We start from the raw sequence: 27,956 nt of genomic DNA, 5'->3' as shown, positions 1-27,956 counted from the left end.
TCCAAATAAAAACTAAGTTTTTTTAAACAACCGTTAACAAAATTAATTTGTGGAGCTCTGTCTTCACTTTAAAAAGTTGCAGCCTCATGGTAACATTTTACCCAGCATGGATAGGAGGGAGGGGTAAGTGGATTTTAACTAAATGTTCCCGTATGTGTCAAAACTCACAGCTTTTTCATGTCATGTTAACTGATATTCAAAGTAAGTAGAAGAGAAAATCCCAGAAATATATTTAATTTTCATCTATGCCAGTTAAGGATACAGTGATACATACAGCTCTTCGAGGAAGCGGAATTTATGCAGAGAGTTCAAGGGCAGTTTAGAGATATTATTCATACTGAGGTCTCTGTAAAGGAAAAATAAAAAAGACTGAAATATAACTGCAATGTATAGCTGATAAATAATACATCTTAAGGAATTTGTAAATATCAACAAATACAAATATTTCTTGTCCCAGAGCCTATATTATTAAGTTGTTATATAACTTCTGCTGTTAACAACATAAACAAAATATATTTTGGTTTACAGCCCTGTGTGCCAAAATGTTAAAAGATATCTTGTATAATTCTGTACTATTAAAATTATTTTAATATTTACTTACATTATTACCATGTTATGTATTGAATGAGTGTTTTTTTAATTCTGTATACAAGCTTAGAATAAATATATCAGAGATTTTAAATATAATATATACTTTTTAAAAATACCAGGGTTTATGGCAGTATCTTTGGGCAGGGAAGAAATAATCTAAAATGTACTGCTTAAAAAGGACTTTCATATTGCTGAAAAACAAAATAGACACTAGGATAAAGTTGAATTTAATGGAGTATCCTTGAAAAGTCATTATTGGTTAACATATTAGTAGTATATAAAATGAGGTAATTGTTCTAATGAATCGATTAGGAAAATATTAGGACACTTTATTTTTGGTGATGAAATTCTAAAGATTAGTTCTATATTTGGGCTTCAAAGCTTGGCAGGTTTGAATTTTATCAGTCATTATATCCTATTAGATTGAAAATTACATTCTAGAATTTCATATAGTAGCATTTGTGTCCTCATGATGTTTCATCATTATAAGAAATCACCAGCGACATTAGTTGGATGCAACATTGGGACAACATTGTTACATACTGACAATAGGAGTTCTATTGCTCATTGTCATCAGAATTAAATACGATCTGTAGTTGCTGGATCGATACATAAAATACACTGTTGAATTAGGGCAATAAACATAGAATAAATCTAGACAAAATGGAAGTCCTTGGATGTGTAGTTTTCAGAAGTAGGCAACGTATTCTAAAGATGTTGCATGTTTCCTAAAATATGAGACTCATTGCTCAAAGGCAAGATGGCTTCAGAAGCACAAACTGCCTTTGTTCTGGTACTAAATACATTGGCTATGTATAAACCAACCAAACTAATACATTGACTATGGCACTTCCTGGATTGGTATGCCTAATATGAGCAGGAATAGAAAGAAATCAAAGGACTTTATATAGTGAGCAATAAATTATCAAGAAAACAAAAGAAAATTCAGATGTCAGACTAACATTGTATTTGGTCAATGGTTTGCGGGACATAAATCATGAATAGTCACACAACGTAGTTTTGAGAAAAATATGCAAACTAATTTTACATTCAGTATTTCTAATTTTTCAAATAAAGACTACATGATTGTTTAGTTGTAGTCCCACAGGTTGTAGGGTCTGTCACAAGTGTATGTGCTGGCATTGTTTCTGGAGACAATTTAAGAACCATTTATGTCATTAGTCAGTCCTTCAGAAACTAATTTTATACTCTTTCCCTTTTCCACAAAGATTACTACAGGTAATCCTCAGTTTATGACCATAATTGAGCCCAAAGTTTATGTTGCTAAGTAAGATGGTAGTTTCGTGAATTTTGCCTCATATAATGATCTTTCTTGTTGTAGTTGTTAAATGAATCACCACAGTTATTAAGTTAGTAACATGATTGTTAAGTGAACCTAGCTTACCCATTGCTTGTCAGGAAGTCAAAAAAAGCGATCAAAGTGACCCTGGGACATTGCATCATAAATATCAGCCAGTTACCAAGCACCTGAATTTTAATCAAATGAGTATGGGATCTGCTATGGTCGTAACTCTGAAAACTGTCATAAGTAACTTTTTTAATGCTATTGTAACTTTGAATAGTTACTAAATGAAATGTTGTAAGTAGAGGACTACCTGTAATTATAGCATAATCCAAGCAGTTTTCAGCTATAAACTGATTGATTCAAAATCTAGTGTATAACCAGACATAAAAAGTCATGCCACTGTTGCTATACAGCTGAAAACTAGGAAAAACATTTTAGTAAACCAGAAACATAGAAGTGAGAAGAATAAAGCAAATAAGCTCAAAGAAGGGCTAGATTTAGCAGATCACCATCATGCGGTCCTCATTTTTCCTTCAAACGCTCATTATTCTATGAACTGAAAAATGCAACAATTCTAGTTTTAAGAACAGCTTTTGTGAATGTATGAAAGAACACTGCCCAAACAATTTCAGGATGTTAACTTCTGAAAAACATTTATAATCAGTTCTAAAAACTGATTATCTATAAAGAGAAATAAATGAAGTTTTTCAAAAAGGCAGATGAACATGTAGTCAGTGAGTTAAACCTAAGATGCAGAATGGAAAGAATAGACAATATAAAAAAGGGTGTTTTTTTTGTTAACTAGTTCTAGTTGAAAAAGATATAAAACAAGAATGTATATAGTGTTGCCACTTTATATAGCAAATATATCCTATGAATAGCAGAAGAAATGACAGGCAGAATTAAACTTGAAAGTCAAACGCTAACAATTTAAGATCTTACCATAAAATCACTTTATATCTGGAAATAAAAATTTGATTTTAAATAATTCAATATAATCGAGAGAAAAAAATGAAAAATCTAAATTGATGTTTTAAGATTTAGAAAATAATTTACAATTGATGGCTAAGAATGAAGGTAATAGCAATCTTTTCTTGGCTATGGAATAGATTAAGATAGCGAGTACCAGGATAAACAAAGATGAGAGTAACCTAGCAAAGGACCCATTGTGGTGTCAAGGTATTCTACTGGAAGCATAGAGATTCTAGCCAGTCCCTTTCTTCAAAACCCCCTAGGACAGTGTTGGTGAACCTTTTCAACACTGAGTGCTGAAACGGGAGCATGCGCATGTGGGCAGGGAAGCGCTGGAAGCCGGAAGAGCAGCTCCCTGGCGCGGTGCGCACGGGATCGCAGGAAACCAGAAGAGCAGTTGAACTTATGGTTTCTGGCATGTGAGTGCCAACACAGGCATGCACACCAGGGAGCTGCTCTTCCAGTGGGATAGCCTAGCACATGTTTTTCATGTTTGGTATGTATGGCCTGATTATTCAGAGGAATCAATGCAATGACAAACAATAGTGGGGATAGTGAGTCTCCTCTCTTGATGTTAATCTCTTCCATTCTATTACCATTGACCAGCAACCATGTCTTCTATTGTGCCATTGATTTTTGCAGTGCTTCTGATGTTTCTACTGACTCCTGTTATTTCTAGGCACTTGATTATCCAATCATGCAGCAGGGAGTCCAATGCCTTCTGTAATCAATGCATGCTATGTTCAGGTTGGTCTTCCTTCTCTTGTAGTTTTCCAGAATCATCTTGTCAATTAGAAGTTGATCTTTTGTTCCTCTGCTGTTTGGGTGGTTTCCTTTCTGCCTGGGTGGAAAAGGCTTATTGTTTACTAGGTGATGTTGGACTGCATCAGTTACCACACCAGTTAATAAGGTTGTTGGGAAGCAGGTAATTGGCTATAGTTTCCTGGTGCTGTCTCTTTTGTTGGATCTTTCAATATCAGGTAGGTTCTACCAGATGTTAGCCACTCATCAATTTCACCTCCTTGCAGTATGTTGTTATATTTAGATCCATTTAAACCTCGGAATTCAGTTCCAGATTGAAAATAAAATTGTTGACTTCTTTCACTTCAGTAGATAAAAATCAAAGTGACTATTGATAACTCTCTTTATTTCTCCTGCCAGTGCTTATAAAACATCAACTTAGCTGAATTACAGTCCAGTTGCAAGATTTTAAGGTATCACTGAGTTCTCCACTGAGACTGAATGTGTTAATTAAGATTCAGAGAGTCCAACCCTACTAGCCTTCAGTCAACAAAGTGGTGACTGCATTTTTCTAAAGAAAAATAAATACAGTAAAAGGACGCATAACTGACATGCACTCTGATCATAAGTTTTTATTGCAATCTTGTCAAATAAACTTAATTGTTTCCCATCTTTTAAAAGAATTTATTTGGGTTCACCTGAAAAATAGATTCTGAAAGCTCTGTGAGTGGGTTAAAATGTAATAAAGTTTACTTTATTGGTGAAAATTAAGATCTTTTATAACATTAATTTATTTGCCTTATTAAAATATGCTGGTGAAAATTATTTTACATGTACCTTCATCTTTCTTATTTATATTTACTTCATTCATATTCATATTTAAATTCTTAAAATACATGCCATTTAAAGTAATAGCATTCAGAGCAATGCATAGGCAATTATAGTTTTGTTCCCAATAAAATATTAAAAGGTATTATATTGAGTGATGCTTGTGTTTTAAGCAGAGTTATATTTCAAGTTTAATATAATTATTGCATATTCCATATTCACAGATATCAGGATGAAGTTATTTTCTTTAATCCACCATCAAACTTTATTAAGAAAAAGGGGGGGGGGGAATCTTCAGCATTGAAAAAATGTTTACTCTTGGCTGTCCCAATCATGCCAATACATTAATCCTCCTAGCCAGAGAAACCTTGATTGTTGATTTAAATCTAATGAGTTAAATGAATTTCCAAGACAGTCTGCTAAGTTGTCTGGACTATAAACAAACAATACAGTTTAATTTTATTTATATCAGAAACATTTGTACTGAATTCACAGTGAAGTTTCAGAAAACAAAACTTAATGCATAATTTGACTGTATTTATATTGTTTTGGTATAAAACATTAAGCAAAAAGCTCATTATTATATCTAGTTGGCATAAATATTAAATAACTACTGCTAGGTAATAATATAAGAATAGAAACTATAGACAGCATTTGGGCAGAATGCAAAATTAAGCTAACAAGTAAGCTGATATGAAGCTCAAAGCATTTTCAGTCTTTGAAAGATCTGAACATCAGTGTGATCAGGCTAACTTAATTTATGCAAACCACAGCTCAGTGATTATCTAATCATTGATTTGTGGTATTTTCTTCCCAAATTTCCCTTATTCATCAAGAGCATTTGCAATGGTGAGTGAAAAGCTAGTTAGACCATGGAAATGTTATGCAAATGGTGTAGCTAGATGTGATCCTGCAAGGGCTGCAAAGTCAAGCACATAATTCTGTCCTGTTGTATGGGGGAAAAAACAGATTGCAGATTTGCTTATCAAGTTCATCAACTACTCTGAGTGAGTCATGACTCTTCTGCTTTTCTGTTATATTAAGTTTGCAAATTCTCATACATATTATTAATGAATGAGGATTAACTCAATATTAGCATTTTTAATTTGTGATACATATACAATGCAATAACACAATAGTGATGACACTGATATTGATAATGTATTATATTTACAAATAAAACTTAATAAAACAAAACAATTTTGTTGTTATTGTTATAAAGATATAATAGATACAAGTACTAAGATACTAAAATATAATTTGCAATAAGGCTGCACAGCTAATGATGCTTTTTATAGTATCCATTACACCTAAAAACCCTTGGTAGAATAAAAATAAATAATTATTTTTGTTCATTAGTAGTTCATGCTTTTGGGAATAAAATACCTTTCCAACAATAGTTGTCATGTAATTTTTTAAAGTATTCCTGGGTGGTCTTTAGAAGGGAGTTTGCTTTAGTGGAAAGGCATAAACTGAAAAATATGTTTTAACATGTGGCTGTCTGGTGGTGAAAGGGGTTTGCATTTCTTTTTCACTTTTGGAAAAATCTTTTATAGTCACTAAATTGGCTGACTGAGATGAGACCATAAGCCAAGAAAAAAACAGTGTAAGAGAATGTAGTGATGTTTTAGTCCTTCATTATAATAAAAATCAGAACTCTCAAGATTTAAAATTTGTGGATAGACAATCGTCTCCACTTGTTTCCATGATATGATTGGGAAGTACAGCAAGAACTACAAGTACAGGGGCTTACATACTATGGCTATGGTAATTATACAAGTGGATGGGATATTGGGACTGGATATTTGGAATTATTTTTTCCTGTGGTTATAAATTTTATGACACCTATTTTAGACTTAAGCTTTTGGTATGTTTCCCAGTACAGAGCTATGAGTAAAAACTCAATGTGCCACATTTTTTAAAATGAGAAGGTGTATGTTCAAGATGTTTATTTCTCATTTAACTTTCATTTTTCTTATAGTTTCTGTCTCTATCTTAAAAGGGATATTTAAATGTACTTTGTTGTTTTATAAAAGCTTTGTTTCCATTTAATCCAATACATCCATCTAACTTCTATTCGTACATACATCCTTCTATCTTTGACAATGGAACCATAGAATGGAACCATTTCTATAAACTCCATTTTAAGAAGGTGCACATTTAATTGGAGCCCCTGTGAGGGAGATGGGTGGTTAAGAGGTATGATCAATCAATCAATCAATTAATCAATTTGCCAAGAGCAGAGAACAAAGAAGTCTGGGGATGCTTCTGACAAAGAAATCCAGTTAAGCAAATATTATAGGTTATATTATGTGTAGCTTAAGACGAAGTAGTTTTACTTAATTGGAAGTAGCTTTCTCTTCTCCATTGCAGATAAAATCAGATTGTGACTTCACTTAATATTCCCTGTATTTTATAGTATATAGTGAAAGGTGTAATCTCTTACTTTACTTCCATATTTTTTTTTTTGCCTTCTTGGATATTTGGGAAGCACAATAGTTTTCAGACAATGAAATAAATCAGCTACTTTTATTGGATGCAATGTGGTCCGATCTTTGTTCCATTTATTATGGCAAAGAACAACATAATTTAATGTCCATGGAGATTCTCAGTCATTTAGGTCATGGCTGTCCCAAAGGTGCTTTTTCAAAAGGCAATTAGATTTTGTTTTTCCTTGAAGACATTTCACTTCCATCCAAGAGGCTTCTTCAGTGGTGTCAATGAAAAACAAAAAATCCAGTTGCCTTTTGAACAAACATCTTTGGGACAATATAGCTTAATCAGCAAAAGATTAGTAGAAAGTTGGTTTATTTTACCCTTATGATAGCACAACCTTATGGTTCTTATGTGTTTTGTTTTTTTAATCTTTGCTAAGTTTGTGAGGATTCTGAAAGCACACAGAATTGGTAGAGGTAAAAAGAAGAAATTTAGTCTTGCAGATGGTTAGAGAAGAGAGAGCACTATAGATTTGTGGGAGAAGAAGAATCTGTGTAGAAAAGAGATTCTTTATTAGAACCTAACTGTTTTCTGATCACCCATTATTAAATACAAGAATGGACCCATAAATGATGATGGAAACTTCAGTTTGTCTTTGGCTGCACAATTAGTTCTAAAATGAAGAATGCCCTCCCCACATCTGTTTCGTTCTTTTTTAAACTGGATCACAGTTAGGCTATGGCAGTGCATTGTTCCAAGATATTATGAAGTATCTGTGGGTAAGGATCTATGTCTGTTATATACAATGAAACAATATCAGGCTGACAAAATCGCTGGGCTCATACATAATGCCAAGTCAGGGTTGTTGTTTTTTTCCTTCAGGCTTGCTGAATTAAAAAAAACAACAACAGGATGAATCTTAGAGATAGTCTTGACTTTTTTGGTTATTTCCTAGTTGATTTCAAATTCTCGTTTGTTGTAAAACAACAACACCCTTTCCCCCTCTAGGTATGGACTATTACTAAGTCAAAAACAAATAAAATATGGCTTAGTGTTATGTATAAACAAGGGAAGTAATATCAGTAACTATAAACAAAGGCGACCAGTTTAATCACATCATGTTGAATCCCATTGTATAAACATGGGTGAATATCCCACATGTGCTCTTAAGTGTAAAATGAACGGGAAACCATCATATTTCTTAACATTTATCTGTAAAGAGAAAAATTGTTTTTATATTACCTGGTATCCCCAAATATAACAGAAACAAACTTTCTAGCTCATGTCTATGAACTTTTTACTTCTTCTTGATAAACAGATGTCTCAGAATAACTAAAAAAAAACAAATCCAAGAACATATAAAATTGCTTAAATTTGAGTAGCATTTTACATGCTATATAATATGTCACAAGCCTTTAGAAACTGTGCATCCTATTAATATAAATCAGAAGTCATTGTACTATGATTGTAGCCTACAAACTCAGGAAATAAGACAATTACCTGGGTAATCCACTATTAACAAACTTAAATACTGGATATATTCCTAACACAAATCCCAGTTTAGTACTATAAATGAGAAAGCCATAATTGTTCATATATGCCATGCTGGGAATGGTGATAGAAAAGGCAGATAATTAAACAATCCTTATTAGTGATTTGTATTCATAACATAGAAACATAGCACTTGACCATAGATCAGGGGTAGTCAACCTTTTTATACCTACCCCCCACTTTTGTATCTCTGTTAGTAGTAAAATTTTCTCTAACCGCCCACCAGTTCCACAGTAATTGTGATTTATAAAGTAGGGGACAAAACCCCTACCGCCCACCATGAAAGCTGGAACACCCACTAGTGGGTGGTAGGGACCAGGTTGACTACCACTGCCATAAATGATACTGTGACTTATTTTAGACATCATGGGAAATCATTACTTGTGCTAGTCACAATTTAGAACCAACATTATTTTTTATGGTTTCAGACATATTAAATGCTGATGTATCATTTAAAGATGATTTTAATTTCTATTGTCTCAACAATTACACAAATACATTCATTTTCCTAATGCAGAAACCTTTATAAACAGAATGATTCAGTAGCCCCAAGTATGATCTTAAGGACTATGTAGGTATGTTAATTAACATTTGGAAATGTCTGTGGTCAGGACAAATCAAGGTGTACATTAATAAGTGAATTGTCTAAGATATAGGATATTGGTACAACTGAAAAACAAATGAAGAGTTCTTAAATATACTTGCATATAAGGCATCAGTAGATTAATAACTAAACTGGCATAACGTCACCTGTTTCTAGCATTTTAAATTTTGTTTATGGTACATTTAGCAATAGCACTTACACTTATATACCATTTCACAGTGCTTTACAGTCATCTCTAAGTATTTTACAGAGTCAGCCTATTGCCCCCAACAATCTGGGTCCTCATTTTACTGACCTCAGAAGGATGTGAAGGCTGAGTCAACTTTGAGCCTGGTGAGATTCGAACTGCCAAACTGCTGGCAATCGGCAGTCAGCAGAAATAGCCTGCAATACTGCGCCACCTTAGCTCATTTATAATTAATGTCAACATATTTCAATTATCAGTTATATTTTTGTAATACAATCACATTGACTAGCTTAAAAGTCCATAGCTTAAAATTACCAAGATAGAGTTGCAGCATCCCCTTCTGGTTGGAAGATCAGTTTTCATCTATCCACATGCTCTTAAAGGAGTCTCAAGAATCACAATGGTCATAAAATGTAATACTATCTTAGGTCTTTCTAACAGAACTTTCTAACAGAATATACCCCACAACTCTATCTGGGAATATTGGAGTTCATTATTCAGAGTTAGATAAAGTGAATCTTGAGGCCATTATTCTTAGAGATGAATTATCCTGCTGAATTTCACAGTATTAGCAATAGCACTTAGACTTATATATCGCTTTATATTGTTTTACAGCCGTCTCTAAGTAGTTTTACAGAGTCAGCATATTGCCCCCAACAATTTGGGTCCTCATTTTACCCATCTCAGAAGGATGGAAGGCTGAGTCAACCTTGAGCCTGGTGAGACTCGATCTGCCAAATTGCAGGCAGCCAGCAGGCAGGAGAAGTAGCCTGCAGTACTGCACTCTAACCACTGCACCACCGAAGGTCTAGCAAATACAATCCACCTGATGTTCCTTGTTATTAATTTTATCCCATATAAGGCTAGGAGTAAAACAAAAACAGGAAAAACCAATGACAGACATACAGATTACAAGCAAGTAGCTAACTTTAGGAGCTAAACTGATTAAGCCTCTTTAGTACTTGGATCAAGGAATACCAGGGTTATGGGTAGCCTGAGCCTGAATTGAAAAGAATCCTGAAAGGCTGAAATGAGTTCTTAGCAGTGGTGGGATTCAAATTTTTTTACTACCAGTTCTGTAGGCGTGTCTTGGTGGGCATGGTTAGGCCATGTGACTGGATGGGCGTGGCTTTTTTGCAGTTGTCCCACCCACCCATTTTTGGGCCTTCTGGGCCTCAGAAGAGCCCCTGGAGGGACGTTTTTGCTCCCAGAAGGCTCCTCTGAGGTTCAGGAAGAGAAAAAGCAAGCATGGGAGGAGCACGCAGCACCCCACCATGCTCCATTTTGGGACCTTCCTGGCCTCAGAGGAGCCTCTGGAGGGGGCTCCTCTGAGGCTCAGGAAGGCAAAAAATGGAGGGAGGGGATGAGCCCCTCCCTCCATTTTTTGCCTTCTTGGGCCTCAGCAAGGGGAATCCCAGCACAGCTGATTGTATGAACAGCTGATTATCGGGAAGGAAAAGAAAGAAATATCTTAAGGGGCCAGCGTCAGGCGGGCAGGCTGAGCAAGCATTGGGAGGGACCAAATGACCCCGTGACCGGGTCAGGGGTGTGGCCAGCTAGAACTTACTACCAGTTCAGCAACCCACGCCAAATCCTTGCGACCGGTTCACCCGATGCAGTGCGAACCGGCTGAATACCACCACTGGTTCTTAATATAGTCTTGGGAAAGATTTCATGAGCTTTCAAACCATAAATGTTATTCATAGGGAGGGAAAAGGGAAGATAACTATAATCTATTGCATCTTTATTAAAGAGTAAACCTCACTAGTTTGAGGATACTTTGTCCCAGTTATTGTTGCAAACTGTAAAACTACAGTCACAACTTCAGTGAAGAGAATGCATAACTGATGCAAAATCGTGAAACCCACTTAATTAGAACAATGCTGTGTAGTTCACATATAAGTAAAATTTGTATCTTGTTACTTCAACCTTCATTTTTTAAAAAAGAAATTGATCATGAGCTTACTCATACTCTTAATAGATTCTATATAATAGATTTGTTCCTGATTTTTTTCCCTCACCCATTCTATACTTTAAGAGCATTAACATTTACTCTGTTTTATAGATACCTGTTGTATCTTTCAGGATTAGTTAAAGATTAAATAATGCCACTCAAAGACTTGACTTGGAAGTCCTAGTAAAGATAATATCCAGCAGGTGAAATCATATTTGTAAAAGTGGTTATTTTTACACACATTATATATTAAACTTTCTCAAAGTGCCATCGTCCATAAAAGTTGGAAGTAATTTCACACAAAACTGAGGACACCAAACAGGGGAAATTGCTATAAATAAAATATATTGATTATTTATAAAAATACTTTATATGTAATTTAACATCTCAGTAAAGTCTGCAAATGGCCTTTAACCCATTTTTGATAAACAGATGATCAAAACATTTTTAAGAAAAAGCTGTTTCAATTCTTCCTTTTAAAAAAAGTATTATGCTCTACCACCTCAGTGTCCAGGCATCAGGCTCCCAAATTTGTTTGCACAATACAGTTTTAATCCTTGAATATTGAAGGATTGTCTAGTTACACATATCAAGATAGTACATCTGATAGTAGTTTCTCACTAAAACTACAAAACCAATTATATAACATAATTATAAGTTGCAAATTAATTTTTGCATACAAATACTTCCCATGTAGACATTTTTAACGTTTGCATTTCAATGCATTTGAAAACATAAGAAACAAACTTTGAAAAAATACCAACCTTATCATATGGCCAGTTTAATATTAGTGTCAAATTAAAGTATTATAGGTTCAATTACAGTTGCTGCATAAAACAATGAAATACAGGAAAACACAAAATAAAAAGACATTATTAATCTATAATAACCCATCATTTAACCAGTTATTTCTGATCTTTCTTTCCATTGACATGGACTTTGGCATTGACAAGCAAATTAGAGAAATTTTAATATAGATTACAGAGAAGAGCAACCAGGATGATTAGGGAACTGGAGGCTAAAACATACAACGAATGATTGCAGGAACTGGGCTTGGCTAGTCTAGTAAAGAGAAGGACCAGGGGAGACATGATAGCAGTCTTCCAATATTTGAGGGGCTGCCACAGGGAGGAAGGGGTCAAGCTATTTTCTAAAGTGCCTGTAGGCCAGACAAGGAATAATGGATGGATGGAAACTGAACAAGGAGAGATTTAGCCTGGAAACAAGGAGAAACTTTCTGACAGTGAGAACAATGAACCAATGGAAAAGCTTGCCCTCGGAAGTTGTGGGAGCTCCATCACTTGAGACTTTCAAGAAGAGATTGGACTGCCATTTGTCAGAAAAGGTGTAGGGTCTCCCGCTTTGGCAGGGGGTTGGGCTAGATGACCTACAAGATCCCTTCCAGCTCTGATTATCTGTATCTGTATCAGATTTAGAATACATATTTTAACCAGACTTCAGAACACTATTCCTTCCATGACCCTTCAACAATATCAGTTCTGAATATAAAAAAAATCATAACTCAAATTAAATACATTTCTTCTCAAATTATTTAGCCTGACATTATCCTACTGAGTGTGACAGTATAGATCAGAGTTCAGGGATTTGATGGAATCATGGACATCCAGATTCTTAATATTTTCCATACATTGTTACTACAGTCTGTAGCAGAAAATACCCTGGATCACATCTGGCACTTCCATACATGGTTTTGCTGCACAGTGTTTTTAACTATTTGTGAAACTGACTATATATCCCCAGCTCCTTAACTTTCCACTTTGTGATGGTGTTTCTTATCTTTGTATCTGCAAAATGGGCATACAAAATATGATACCCATAGAACTGCTTCCTCATTCCAACTCTTCTCACAAGATGCATACTTCATCTAGAATGTCTTTGCTTTTATAAAATGATCCCAAATGCCACATTTCTGTAATATTCCCAGGGAAGCAAGTCTCTGAGAAATAATTAGAGTCCATTTATGCCAGATGCAAAGAAAGAAATATATTCCCCCTACCTCCTTGTTTGCTTTTGCTAACACTTTGCTAACACAAGTCTTGGATGATATGATCAAAAGTACCAGATGAGACAGAGGAGGGATGCTGCTTAGCGAACTAGCTATAACTTATGCAGTGCTTATTAGTTTTCCTGGGTGATGAATTTAATTGACTTTAGTTTTCCTGGATGATTGATTTAGTTGAATTTAGTTTCTATCCCAAATTCCACCAACCTGTTGCTTCTTCACCCTTTACAAATAGCGTATGCATTCCATCTTAACAGGATGATGGAGGGGTGTAAGTAATCCAGGACCTTTGAGGGAAAGCATCTGCCCCTTTTCTTGGCTTCAAAAAATAATTCTCCCCTCCTTGCTCCCTTCTGAGCCAATCGTACCATATTTTATAATATGGTTACCATACCATACCAAAAAAGATGTAGAGACTCTGGAAAGAGTGCAGAAAAGAGCAACAAAGATGATCAGGGGCTGGAGGCTAAAACACATGAACAAGAGTTGCAGGAATTATATTTGTCTGACTTAGTGGAAAGAAGGACTAAGGGTGACATGATAGCAATGTTCCAATATTTGAGGGGCTGTCACAAAGAAGAGGAGGTTAACCTAATTTTCGAAGCACCAAAAGGCAAGATAAGACACATAGTTGGAAACTAATCAAGGAGAGAAGCAATCTGGAATTAAGGAGAAACTTTCTAACAGTGAGAACAGTTCATCAGTGGAACAGCTTGCCTTCAGAAGTTGTCACTGGAGGCTTTTAAGAAAGAGACTGGACAGCCACTTGTCTGGAAGGGGATAGGATTTCCTGCCAGGGCAGGGGTTAGACTTCCAACTCTATTCTGTACTTACAAGTAAGAGGTGAAGATGCTGAGGTTGGCGGGCATATCTGTGAGGCCCAGGTCGGCGCAGTCCACCCGCAGGAGCATCCCGTCTGGCTCACAGTGACAGAAGCCCGGGCAGCTTCTTTGGCGCGTCCCCAGTCCGGACGGCAACCGGAGCAAGCTGAGGAGAAGCAACATGCGGGCAGGGACGGCTGCAACCGCGGCGGTGTCCATGGTGCCAAAGCAGCGCGGGGGCAAACGGGGACTGCTGCAAAGCTGCTTTTCCAGAAGTAGAAGGAGCTTCTGACATTCCCCCCCCAACCCCCCGCCCCTTTAACTATCTAACCAGACGGAGCGCGTGCCGGAGCGCGTGCCGGAGAGGGAAGTTGGGGGGGGCGAAGGCGGTCGGTCTGAAGCTTTCCGGGACAAGCCTAACTTGAGGGCGAGGGGTGGCGGAGCGCGCACGTGCCAGCGCAGCTGTGGGTGAGGGCGCTGGAAGGCCGCCCGCTGCCGTTAACCCAAACGACTGCTGCCGCGCTCGGCTCTCTATGGGAGCATCTCAGTTTACACGCCGTTTTTAAAGAGCAGAAGTCTAAACCGCGCGCCCCTACTGACGTAGCCCCAGCGCTGCCTGCTGCGAGCTCGCAGCTCCTGCCGCTGCACGCCGGAGGTCGTGTTTGCTTCAGCTAGCCAAAACTCGCGATCTGGACTGAAACCGGGAGGGCGCGGGGGGGGGGAGGACGGGGGGGACAGGGGAGGGCTTCTGGCGCTGTCGCGGTTCGTGTCGCTGGAGCCCGCGAAAACAAGTCGGGGGCGCTGAGAGGCAGAGCGAGCAGGTTCCCTCCCTCTTCCCTCCCTGGCGGCTTTTTGTGCCAAACGGGAAAAGGTCGGTTTGGCTGGCAGCAGCTCAAGTGTCCGAGGCGATGGCCATTTGCGCAATTAAGGCGGCTGAGATAAAAGGTTGTTTTCTTCCCGCTCCCCACCCATCTTTGGAGCCACCTGGAGTAGTTTGCCTTACTCGGATTGCCAATTTTCCGCGCTCTCTCCGCAGACGCGTCTATAAAAGTTGGAAGGTGGCGCGAAGTCAGCAGGTGCAGCCACAGAGAGTGCAGTACAGAAGAAGCCTGCTCTGTCATCCAGAGAGATTCGCATTACAGAAGCCACTCTAGCTGAATGTTAGGAGACGATTCCTAACGCTAAGTTTCCTCCCCTGAACAATCAATTAGCCAGAGAAGCGGTGGGATCCCCTTTACTGGCTGGGTTCAAGCACAGGCTGGAGGCGGTCACTTGCATTCCTTTGCATTCCTGACAGAACATAAAAGTTGACTTCTGTGGCCTAAATCGCTTTTTTTTTTTTTTTACTGTCAATATTTTTATGAAACTTTCTGAATTGCTGAGCTGAAGTGTTTTGACATGGAAGTTTGTTGTGCCTATTGCCAATTTGAAGACAGTCTCTACTGCCTTTGTTTTGAATAGAAATTGGCAATAGCCACAACAAATTTATTTATTTATTTGATTTGTCAATTGCTTACAAGATGATAGGTATAAGTATAAACATAATTATGAATACATGAAATGGATACATATAAGAAAATAAAAGGAAACAATAGGACAGGGAAGGTAGGTGTTGGTGCACTTATGCACACCCCTTACAGACTTCTTAGGAAAGGGGTGAGGGACTGGTGTCCCAAGTAACAAAACCTAACAGATTAGGGTGACAAAACCTAACAGATTTCAAACAACTCAAGGCTGCTTTGGGTGATGTTTAAATAATTGGCAAAATGCAACTTTAATAGCTGTATGGCAAAGGGCAACTTAACCCTTGCCTCATTTAAGGGCTGGGACTGAAATGGAGGCAACATAAGAAAAACTATGTTTTTTTGACAGATGCTTATGTCTTAGGTGGTCAAGTGCAAATGGAAAAAGACTCTGTGATTCCATGTGGAACTATACTATAGATGAGGCCTCCTTCATTTAATACCCTCTTCAACTTGTGCTGGGTGGGGTGAAATTCAATGTATTCGAAACATACTAGGCAGGGAATTGTAGAACTGGTTTGGTGCAACAGTTAAGGCATCAGGCTAAAAATGGTTAAGGCATCAGGCCAGAGTTTCTAGTTGAGTCTTGGGCATGAAGCCAGCTGGGTGACCTTGGGCCAGAGAAAGTCTTTGGGCCTATTTGGGCCCACTTTCTCTGAGACCTAGGAAAGAGGCAATAGCAGATCATTTCTGAAAAACCTCACCAAGAAAATGGCAAGGACTTGTCTAGGCAGTCTCCAAGAATTTGACCTAATTGAATGGAAAGGGGAGGGGGGAAAGGTTAGTGGAAGATACAGGCAATATTTCTATGGTTTGATTTTTGTAGTAATCTCTGTTTTCATCCCACAGAACAAGCACATTTTGGGGATTTACACTTCCACAGCCAATTTATACAGCCAAGGTAATCCCGTAAATGTTACTGAGTAAAGGTTCACTGAGTAAAGGTTCACTGAATACACTGAGTAAAGATTTTTTTCTTCACAAAGTACCATTGCTTCAGAGGTGGGCTGCTGCCAGTTTGCACCAGTTCGGGCAAACCAGTAGTTAATATTCTGCGCATTTCGACAAACTGGAAAATCCCACCACTAACTGGCCCTGCCCCAGCTAATTTTTGGCCTGTTTTCCAGACCATTTTTGGGCCAAAAATGGCCCCAAAACCGGCCTGAAAATAGGCCCAAAGAAGGCCAAAATGGCCTGCTTTTAGCCATTTTTAGACCATTTCTGGCCATTTTTCTGGCTGTTTTCTGGCTGGTTTTTTGGACCAAAACCAGCCCAAAACTGGCCTGAAAACATCCTCCAACGGGTGGCGGTGGGGCCAGCCAGTGGTGGGATTAGCCCCAACCAGTTGAATCTGACCACTGCCTTTGAGGCAAGTGGCTGGGAGGCAGGGCTGGGTGTGATGAGCGATGTTGCCCGGTCACATGACCAACTAGCCACGCCTATCCAGCCAGAGAACTGGTTGTTAAGTTATTCCAATCCTACCACTGCATTGCTTGGGTTGCAGTTCAAATGAATGCCAGTTTTTATACAATCATTGTGAATTGTTAATCAGTTTTAGTCAATTTGGAATCACAGTTCAGAGTCTGAAAACCCTGCTTCATTTTAATTGATACTACACTGCTCAAAAAAATAAAGGGAACACTTAAACAACACAATGTAACTCCAAGTCTGTGAAATCAAACTGTCCACTTAGGTAGCAACACTGATTGAAATCAATTTCACATGCTGTTGTACAAATGGAATAGACAACAGATGGAAAGCATAGGCAGTTAACAAGACATCCCCAATAAAGGAGTGGTTCTGCAGGTGGTGACCACAGACCACTTCTCAGTTCCTATGCTTTCTGGCTGATGGTTTGGTCACTTTTGAATGCTGGTGGTGCTTTCACTCTAGTGGTAGCATGAGACGGAGTCTACAACCCACACAAGTGGCTCAAGTAGTGCAACTCATCCAGGATGGCACATCAATGCGAGCTGTGGCAAGGTTTGCTATGTCTGTCAGCGTAGTGTCCAGAGCATGGAGGTGCTACCAGGAGACAGGCCAGTACATCAGGAGACATGGAGGAGGCCCTAGGAGGGCAAGAATCCAGCATCAGGACCTCTACCTCCACCTTTGCGCAAGGAGGGACAGGAGGAGCACTGCTAGAGCCCTGCAAAACGACCTCCAGCAGGCCACAAATGTGCATGTGGCTGCTCAAATGGTCAGCAACAGACTCCATGAGGGTGGTATGAGGGCCCGATGTCCACAGGTGGGGGTTGTGCTTACAGCCCAACACCGTGCAGGACGTTTGGCATTTTCCAGAGAACACCAAGATTGGCAAATTCGCCACTGGCGCCCTATGCTCTTCACAGATGAAAGCAGGTTCACACTGAGCACATGTGACAGACATGACAGGGTCTGGAGACACTGTGGAAAATGTTCTGCTGCCTGCAACATCCTCCAGCATGACTGGTTTGGCAGTGGGTCAGTAATGGTGTGGGGTGGCATTTCTTTAGGGGGCCACACAGCCCTCCTTGTGCTCGCTAGAGGTAGCCTGACTGCCATTAGGTACCGAGATGAGATCCTCAGACCCCTTGTGAGACCATATGCTGGTGCCGTTGGCCCTGGGTTATTTAATTGCCAGTAATATAAATATTAGCCCTAGAATTAAAGTACTGTGTTTTTATCTTATTAGAAGCAGGGTATGACTGGATTTGAATTGTTTATTTTGTGCTCATGCCAAATATCTGTACTTTAAACCAGACCCTTCAAGTTATTTGAGAATTTCATTTATGTAAGATCTCTCAACACATTCCATATAGGAAATCACAATTACTACTCCAAAATAGGATATTGGACTAGATCCAAATTTAGGCATGTGCACAGAGCTTTGGGCAATACACTAGTCCCTCGGCAGCTCCTGGAATATGCTGTATGAATATATAGGGACACTGATTTGAGGACTAAGAACTCAACAGAGGAACTTAAATTTGACCATTCTTGTGTTTTTTGAATTTTTATGCTTGCTTAAACCAAAAACATTGACTCAGACTTTCCATTATGTTTGTAGTTTTGTTTTGGATAAGGTGGACTTGCTAGAAAAAGCTTTGGGAATTATAGTATTTTCGTTCATATAGTCTCTCTATCCCTGTACATAATTAAGAAGACATGTGTACCTTCTTCTCATTAAATTGATGGGAACAGGAACAGTAGAAATTTCTGTTACCCCTCTTATTAAGAGTCACACTTTGCCAATAAACTTGTGAACCTTTAAAGTGTCTGATCTACAGCCTGTTGTGGAAAAGAATCCAACTGTGAAGCATGAACAGTATCCAAACTGGCAAAGAATTTTATGGTATCATTTGACTACTGTTGCAATACACAAGTATTTCTTTTGTCTTTAGCAAGCTGTCCTTTTTTAAGGGAAAAATAACTTTTCTGGACCAGCAGACTGTTAAATAGATCAAGAAAAGAATAATTGTGCCGAGGCTCTGAAATTAGGAATTAAAAACTAGAGTAATTATAGTAGAGATAATATCGGTTGAATGGGATTTCACAGAAACAAAAAGAATCTCGGATTGCTTTAATGTGTGTATGTTTGTGTGCAAATGAGTGAGAGTGAGATAGAGAAAGATCAATGTGCAAATAGGGTGCAAAAACAAAAAGAAAAGCCAAGAAAAGAGACCAGTATTTAAATTTAAGGCAGCTACAGGTTTTCTAAAAGATATGTCCTGAATGATGAAAAAAAAACTTGGAGTCAACTTGATGTTTACATAACTATTTAACTGTGTTCTAGATCAGTCCCACATAGAATTGTATCCATTCATAACACACAACTATTGGCTCAAAGACTAAAGAGTAATACCTATTAGGTATCAACAGGCAACTCAGAAATTAATGTTCTATTTTTCTTTTTTAAGGGTATATTCATCCAAGAATTGTGTGACAGTTCAAAAGCAGATCCAAATGTCTGTGATCTATGATGCTGGCTGTGTTTAAGAACTGGTCAAATTTATTTCTTGTTCAACTATGGAATACTTGAGCTTGAAGTAAAACGAGAAATATGAGCCCCATCCCTCCATTCAGAGGATCTTATGACTCAGTATGCTACCTGGCCCCTAACCTTTCAGTATAACTTCAGGATTTCCAACTGTCCTTCTTAGAAACTGCTAGAATTCTTTTTTATATGATCACACAAATGCAGACAAGGGAATAAGCGTGTGGAACATTTATGAGTGAAAGTAATTATTTCTTTTTTGCATGGATTGGGATTGAGTAGATTTCTGTTTCTGAAGGACCTGCATCAGCCCAAGATAGAAAAGGGTGTTTTCCACTTGTTCTGTGTTTCTGCAGTGTCAGGAATGAAGACAATAATGGATCATCTTCAAACTTTTTTTTCAGGAAATAAAGAATGGGAATTGTGACAGGATGGAAATAGCCAATTGATTTTAACTCCATGTTCCCTCTTTCCCCCAATAACTACATTTCCCATGAATCTCATCCAAATTTATGCTGTTCCCTAATATCATCTTCCTTTTCATCTTTGTCAAGATTACTTCATTTCTGTCTTCTCTTTAATTTATCTTATCCAAGTACTCAGGCAGCATTTGAAATCTTTTGAAGCCTCTGGAGCACTGCAACATTTTGATAATTACTGAAAATCAGCATTCTGAGGCCGGTGTCCTACAAAACACATGAAAATAGTTGAATATATAATCTTATATTTACAATTCAGATCTGAATAAAACAAGTTCCCAACCTGGAATCTCTTTCCTCCAAAATCCTAGCCCTGATCATATTATAAAACAGGCTTGCCCTTTATGTATGATGTACCATCAATTGCAACTTTTACCTTTCCTTATGTTGCTTAGCACTTGGCATCCAAAGGTTTGCCGACTTTTGACACAGAGCTCCTACATTTAATATATTAACCCATATATTAAGTGATAGAAAAATTAATCAAACTGGTTTTAACTCTGTATAGTGGGTAATAAGAAAATGATTTCCCTTTTCCTATTTGCTTGTGCTTACAAAATTACCTTATTAATTTTTAAATTGTGATACCTGTCTGATATAATTCTTTCATCTTGATGGTAATCCATATTGATCTGTTCTCATAATTTGGCAATTTGGAATGAAATATTTATATAATTTCTTCAAATTAGGGATCAGAAATACCTATCTTCACGAAGTAGGCAAATCTACTTTGTGTAAAGTAAACTCCACATTAGAGATACCCACTCCTCAAACCCTTTAATGTAGAAGCTCCTCCCTCCACCCATTTAAATGATAGGCACTATCTCATTCACATAATTTTAAGACTTTCCCTTCAAAAATGTTTTAGTGAGTACTGAGTTACCAAAATATAGCCTACCTAGCTAAAGAAATTGAAATTCCATCATGTTAAAAAGTTTCACTATCAACGAATTTCACAACCTGTTGAATGTGAACCTGTTATCTAGAAAACTGATACATTTGACTATACACTTTATTTAATGATTTTATATAACATAATACCAACTCTAATATCAGAATTAGGCTCTTAAACAAAGTGAGTGATTCATTGAGTTATTCAATGAGTCATTCTATTTCCTGCTCAAGCAAGATTATCACTTCAAGCTGGTATGACTATTTGAGGGAATGCCAAATAATAAGGTCAGTGATACTGTAAGAAGCTTTGGTTTAAGATACCTTTCTCTGATATGTAAAAAAGAATGAAAACAATGTGTTCTATAAAGTAGTAGAAATAAAAGAAATCAAGAAATTGCCTGATTAATTTCAAATGTATTCTGTATTTACTGAAACTGATAAGAATTGCATGATATGATTTGAGCTCAGGCTCTATGGCATTTTGCTACTGTAATAAATATAGAAATAAGTTGTCTTTGTAGATTTCTGTCTAAGTGTATCTTCATTATTTCATCAAATTAACTAAAAATTTCATCAAATAAACTGAGAAGACAAGGGCACAAACTCAAGCCAGGATGAATGAAAGTTTGGAATCTTTGTCTATTTCTCCAACCATGGTTCCTCCAACCCATAGTTTATTGAGGAACTATAGATAATGAAATGTGCAGGCAGACATATAGAGAGTTGGTGGCATAAGTCATAAACATGACCAAGCACAACATAGAACTTATTAGAGCATGTCTCTGCTGGAAATTAGCTAGAAAAATATTTTAAGAACTGAAGCAGCCCTCGGGACTGGTCTGCTAGTGCTATAGGTAGCAACATTTATGATTTGTTTTACTTTCTGATAAACCATTAGCAGTGATAGTAGACAAGAAGCTGGCACACACCTGTTTTCCTGTGCTGTGGAATCAATTTCAGCTAGTGCTTGTTGAGGATAAGGATAAATTATTAGGATAAGTTTGTACTATTTCACATCTTTAGATGCAGTTTCTTGGCTGTACTGATTGGAAAGAATCAGTTGAGGGAGTTGTGGTGCATCTCACCCTGACTATACTATCTTTAGATCAATTCCTTTTTAATAAGTTTAGATTAGTGTCAGAATTTTGAGAGCTACTTTAGTTAGTGGTTAAAGGTACCAGGTTATTAATCAGAAGGATGTGAACAATAATCCTGCTCAGGCACAAAGTCGGTGATTCTCTCTTAACTCTAGAAAGAAGAAAATGGCAACTCACTTCTGAAAATGTTTCTGAGAAAACTGCAGAGACTTTTCCGGGAGGAGGAGTTAAGAATAAATTCAGAGGAAAAAAATAAAATATCATCATCAGAATTTTGATTCTTGGCCAAAAGGTTTGAGAGGGTGGTTGCCAATTTGAAATGCACCTGGATAAAACTGATTTTTGGATCAATTTCAATTAAGTTTCTGGCTGGTCACACCATGGAGGTAACTTTGGTTGTTCCGATAGGCAAGCAATTGAAGAGGAGAAGGGCAATTGCCCTTACTAGTAACATCTCAACAGCTTTTGATATCACTGACCACAATGTCCTTTTAGATAGCTGATGGTTGAAAAGATTTCAACAAATGTGAAGCTTCTCTGTAAATTTTATATTTTTGAATATATTTATTTTACATTTTTACATATAGATGTTCACCTGCATTTTGATAAAGTCAATCAACTAATCAATAAAACTGAGTTTTGTGCATTCAATGCATACCTTGGTTAGAAAGTCTTGAGATCTTCTGAAATATCCCAATATGACATGATGTTGAAAATTTTGAGAATTTATCATTCATATAATAGTTCTTCTTGATTCTGAAGTTTTATTCAATGAAACCATGGCATTACTCTTGGTATATGGAGAAAATAAAACAACATTTTATATAATAAATGCCCATAAATTTGGGGCGGGTAGGGTTGTAAGGTTGAAGATAACCCCCCCCCCCCGAAAAAAAATTGACTAAATCCTAAAAATGTGTACAGAATGCAGGGGTTTCTGTGTTGTAATTCTTTGCAATCAAGCTATTAAAATGCCTGTCACATTTGTTCAAGTTTGTTCTGATGGCTCCAGGCTAGAAAGCAGGAGACCCTGAGTTCAAGTCCTTCCTTGGCCATGAAAGCCAGATGGGTGATTTTGGCCAGTCACTCTCTCTCAATCCAACTCATCTCATAGGATTGTTGTTGTGGGATAATAGGAAGAACAAGTTGTTTTGGATATGCTTGTTGCCTTGAGTTATTTGTAAACATTCCACATGAAGTACATAGGTGTGAGGGGAGAGAGTAGTTGATTATACTTCCTCTTAAAGTATAGGAAAAATTTGCTGCAGTGCAGTGCTGGACAGTGATTTTTGATTCTTCTCAATGTTTCTGGATTAACAGAAGGAAAAACAATAGCATGCCATCTTCAGGACCTGTTGCATGGAAGTAGATTATGCTGTGGAAATGTCAAAAACACCAAAAATAAGACAGTAGTGCAACTTTAACACACACTGATACTCATTGAAATATGTTCTCCATGTGTAAACCTTATGTGGACTTTTTGTTTAAAGAAGTAAAGATTGAATTGCTGATTTCTGGATTTGGGAACTTAAAAGATGAGGGAAAGAATAAGATGCTAGTTATCAATAGAAAGAAGGATGAAAGGCATAACTGTGTTATGCATGATTATTCAAGAAACTTCTCATATTTTAACTATGTTTGTAAAATATAAGATGCACTATTTGCTCATTTATTTATTTATTTATTATATTTATTATTTATTTATACTGGGTTTCTCAGGCCCACTGGCAGAACCAGGCTTCAGCACCTTCCAGAAGAGTATTAGAGTGGGGGGCCATTCTAATCTCTGGGGGAATGATGTTCTAGAGACAAGGAGCCAACACGGAGAAGGCTCTTCTTCTGGGTCCCACTAGGTGTATCTCCCTCAGGGATGGAACTCACAACATTCCTCACTCTCATGGGGCGGGTAAATGTGACTCTTTCTTCTTCTTCTTCTTCTTCTTCTTCTTCTCTTCTCTCTCTCCTTCTCCTTCTCCTTCTTCTCCTTCTTCCTTCTCCTTCTCCCTTCTCCTTCTCCTTCTCCTTCTCCTCTCTCCTTCTCCTTCTCCTTCTCCTTCTCCTTCTCCTTCTCCTTCTCCTTCCCCTTCCCCTTCCCCTTCCCCTTCCCCTTCCCCTTCCTCTTCCTCTTTATATATCCTGACACTATCTCACAACTCTAAGCAATATTCAAATATATGAAAAAATATTTAAAATGATCATGAAAAACACAAAGTAACCAAACATACCATAAAAAGATGATGAAGGAAGTGGAATGTAATTATATAGGGCTATTTTTGTCAATAGAAAATTACATTCACTCTCTTATCTTTTCTCACAATAGGTATGCAAAACAATTCAGAGATAAAGCAATGAAAAAATTGTGAATTAAAAGATTACTTTTTATCATTATTAAGGAAGAGTTTTACTGTATAATTTCGATGAAAAGAAAGTGGCAACAATACAAGCATCAAGTAAGAATATAATTATATTAGCAATTTAAAAGTCTGTTTCTCCTCAGTAAGTGACATTACAGTGCCCGAGTATACTGAACTTTCACTTCTAGCCACCATGAAAATATTGGTACTCAGAAATACATCTGATAACATTCACAGTCTAGCACATATGTTGCATTAATGTCTTTGGAAAACATTTCGCAAATTCACTGATGATTCAAACAAAGCAAAGATCCTTTGCCAGATCTGATAAATATATTAAATGGATATAGTCTAAAAGCATTACTGATCACTTTCCAAGGTGCAGTTGCTCTAATACAAAAATATACATGTACTACATTATACCAGTACATGTACTACATGTACTATGTATATCTGGGATTCTTTTTTAGCCTTATTTGTGACTTGTGTCTGGTAAATAAGATGTATTAAATATATTCCATCATTAATTCACACTTAATCTTCTCAAATGGGGCATTGTTTTCACTGGAACTACAAACAAAATTGACTGAATCCCCCCATTCATTTCGAACAGGGATGTGGTTATAGAGGATAATCTTCAACTTTATGGAATACTTGGGAGAATATTTTTGCTTATAGGATGAAAGGGTTTAATGAATGGAATTTTAATAATGTAAAAGGCATTCCTTAAATGTGATATATGGAATATTCTGGAAGATGGCTGTAGAAGGTTGTTTGTTTTTTCTTTTATCTGACGACATTCTGAAAAAGAACTCCTATTTTCAAAGACTTTCCTATATACAGTGCATCACCTGGTTTTCATGCTATAAAAATACAAGGGTGAACTGTAACAAAATATTGCAGGAAATAGAATAGAATGCTCAAATAGCCCTTGTTCTGGTGGTCACTACAACATTGCCTGAAAATATTAGTCTGCCTGACTCAGTCAGGCTTTACCATGTGTAGGAGAAGAGCAGGAGCTGAGGGGTGGAGTTAAATGCATCATCAATTTAGAGTCATAGTGTTCCCACAAGTATTCCAAGTCTAAACCCTCCTGAATTATGTTGACCCTTATTAGGTGCCAATTTTGTGTTGAATTTTAGTTGATCGGATTATTGTGTATAGGCCTGAAAAAGTCTTCTATGTTGCAAACATACAAAAGGTCCTGATTCTTTGTACTTGACACCACTGAAACCAGTCAGTGTGCTTATAGATTTCTGTTCAGATATCCAGCCCTACCATATTTTTTTAAAAAAAATTGGGAAACTGTCATACTGCTAAACAAAATACTCTCAACCATAAGACAGTATTACATGCCTACTAAGCATGTAAAATTTTCATTTTTTTCTCTAATTGTTTTTGTAATACTTCTGCAAATTGAAATTTGCCTCCTTTTTGCATTGCATTGCTTTAGAGATGTATGTATATAATGTAAATACATATAGATTGCAAATTGAGAGAATGATGGTGCAAATCACTTAAGGATCAGTGGACTTAATTTGACAAGGAAGGCAAAATGTTAAATCTAATTTATTTCAGTGGAATGTGCATAGGTTACACATATATTTATCAAACAGTAAGTCAATAGAAATGCATTAACTAGTTTGTATATAAAATGAGTTCATGTATTCTAGATGTTATTGCATTCTGATTAATTTGCAACATGCCCAAAGATCGCAATCTGGATGGAAATGTTGAATGAGATCTCCAGGATAGTGTCCACAGTCCAGTAAATCCCCTAAAAGACAAAATGGTGGAGAATCTTATTACATTTAACTATTACCTCCAAGCTAATTTATTTATTTAGTGTATGCCATCTACAGAGGTCATGCAATCACTTATATACAAATTACAAATATACAAAATACACTGATATACAAATATACAAATCACTGATGTATAAATCCAAGTTAAGAGATTGGCTTACATTACAGAGGACAAAGTCAAAATAACTTCAACAGAACAAAACCATGGTTATGAGTGTCAGGTTCTGCAACTGGATAGGAAAAGCTCCCAACCGTATTTAAAGTTTTGGGGAAATTTGGCTCAACAACAGTGTGTGGAAAGGATCTCGGAGTTCTAATGATGTTAAACTTGAGTGAGCAATATAATGTAAACAGCTAAAAAGGTCAGTTCAATCTTTGGCTTCATTCAACAAGCACAGTGTCCAGACCACAAGATGATCATAAAGTCCCATTGTAGTCTGCACTGGCTAGATCACACATAGAGTATTGTAGCCAGCTCTGGTCAAAATTCATTAAAAGGGACATGGAGAAGCTGGAGCAAGATCAGAGCTACCAGGATGATAAGGAGTTTAGAAACCAAGCAGAAAGAAAACTAAAAAGAGATAGGATAGCAGTTCTAAAATATGTTTAAAAAAAACAATTACAGGCAAGGAACAACCTGTTTTCTGTAAAAATTGTAAGCAGGGATCTTCTGACAGTTAAGAATTGACAAGCAATGGGACTTTGTTCAGAACAGTGGTGTGTTTCACCTCAATATCTTCAGGCTAAGACAAATAGTCATCTGTCAGCACACAGAGAAACTTAATCTAGATCAGGGGTCACCAACCTTTTGGATTTCAGGGACCACCAAACACATACTTTTAAATCCCAAGGACCACTAATATGATTTTTTTAAAAAAAGCTAATATATTTAATATAATTATTTATGTTTCAGTTTAAATTTGGAGCTAGCTTATTGCTGTGCCAGAATGTTTTTTTCTTCATCCTGATTGGTTGGGAGTCTTGGTCTGTGTTTATTGGTCTTGGAGTTTGCTGTGTTCTGCTTGATTGATGTTTCTAATATCTTCTGTCTGTTTTGTGGCTCTTTTTGTGTCTTGATTGACTGGCAACATTGTGCTCCTGTATTGGAGGCCTTTAGTGCAGCTTGGCTCCAGGTAAATGGAAGGCTATCATTTGTTAGGAAGCTAGGTTTCATCTGGGTGCCTGGTTGGGGTGTGTTTGAGCTGGAGGTATCAGGGGGGATCTGTTTGTGCCCAGGTGTTTGCCTGGCTTGTAGTGTGGAGATTTTTTTGTTTGTGAGTGCAGGCTTCCAAATGATTGACAGTCTGGTGGAATCATCTTTTCTATTCATTCTTTCAGGTCTTTTTTCAATCTCCATGGCTTCTCTGATAATTCTGTGACTGGGGTTTTCTATAGTGGCTAGGGTTTTGGTGCCATTGAAGTTGATGCTATGACCTGTAGCTTTCATATGTTGGACTAGTGGAGAAGTGTGTTCCAGCTTTTTTACTGCATTTTTGTGTTCATCCAGGCGGGTATTTATTCTTCTATTGGTCTGCCCAATGTATGTGGCTGGGCATGATGCACAGGGAACTTCGTATATGCCTTGGTTTTCCAGGTCAATTTTATCTTTGGGGTTTCTAAGGATGGCTGCTATTTTTCTGTCTCTTTTGAAGGCAGTCTTGATGTGATGCCTGTGTAGTATCTTACTGATTTTGTCTGCAGTACCTCTTATGTAGGGCAGGACAGCTGTTCCATAGGTCTGTTCATCTTCTAGGTCTCCATTATGTCTTAGTGTTCCTTCTCTGGGTAGGGCAATTCTTAACTAACCGGGCATG

The 27,956-nt window shown here is 37.3% G+C and overlaps 1 protein-coding gene across 1 annotated transcript in view; it reads right to left on the bottom strand.

Moving 5' to 3' along the window:
• LGR5 (leucine rich repeat containing G protein-coupled receptor 5) overlaps window positions 1–14,803 on the bottom strand; it is a 72,336-nt gene extending 57,533 nt beyond the window's left edge. The window contains 2 exon segments of the mRNA XM_026699522.2: window positions 275–346; window positions 14,028–14,803. Of these exon segments, the coding sequence (XP_026555307.2) occupies window positions 275–346; window positions 14,028–14,233 (278 nt within the window). The 5' untranslated portion in view covers window positions 14,234–14,803.
• Between the last annotated feature and the right edge of the window lie 13,153 nt (window positions 14,804–27,956).

Source organism: Pseudonaja textilis, chromosome 5 (genome assembly GCF_049901715.1).
Source record: "Pseudonaja textilis isolate UNSWEBS1 chromosome 5, rPseTex1.2, whole genome shotgun sequence".
Lineage (NCBI taxonomy): Eukaryota > Metazoa > Chordata > Lepidosauria > Squamata > Elapidae > Pseudonaja > Pseudonaja textilis.
This window is presented reverse-complemented; position numbering and strand designations above follow the sequence as displayed.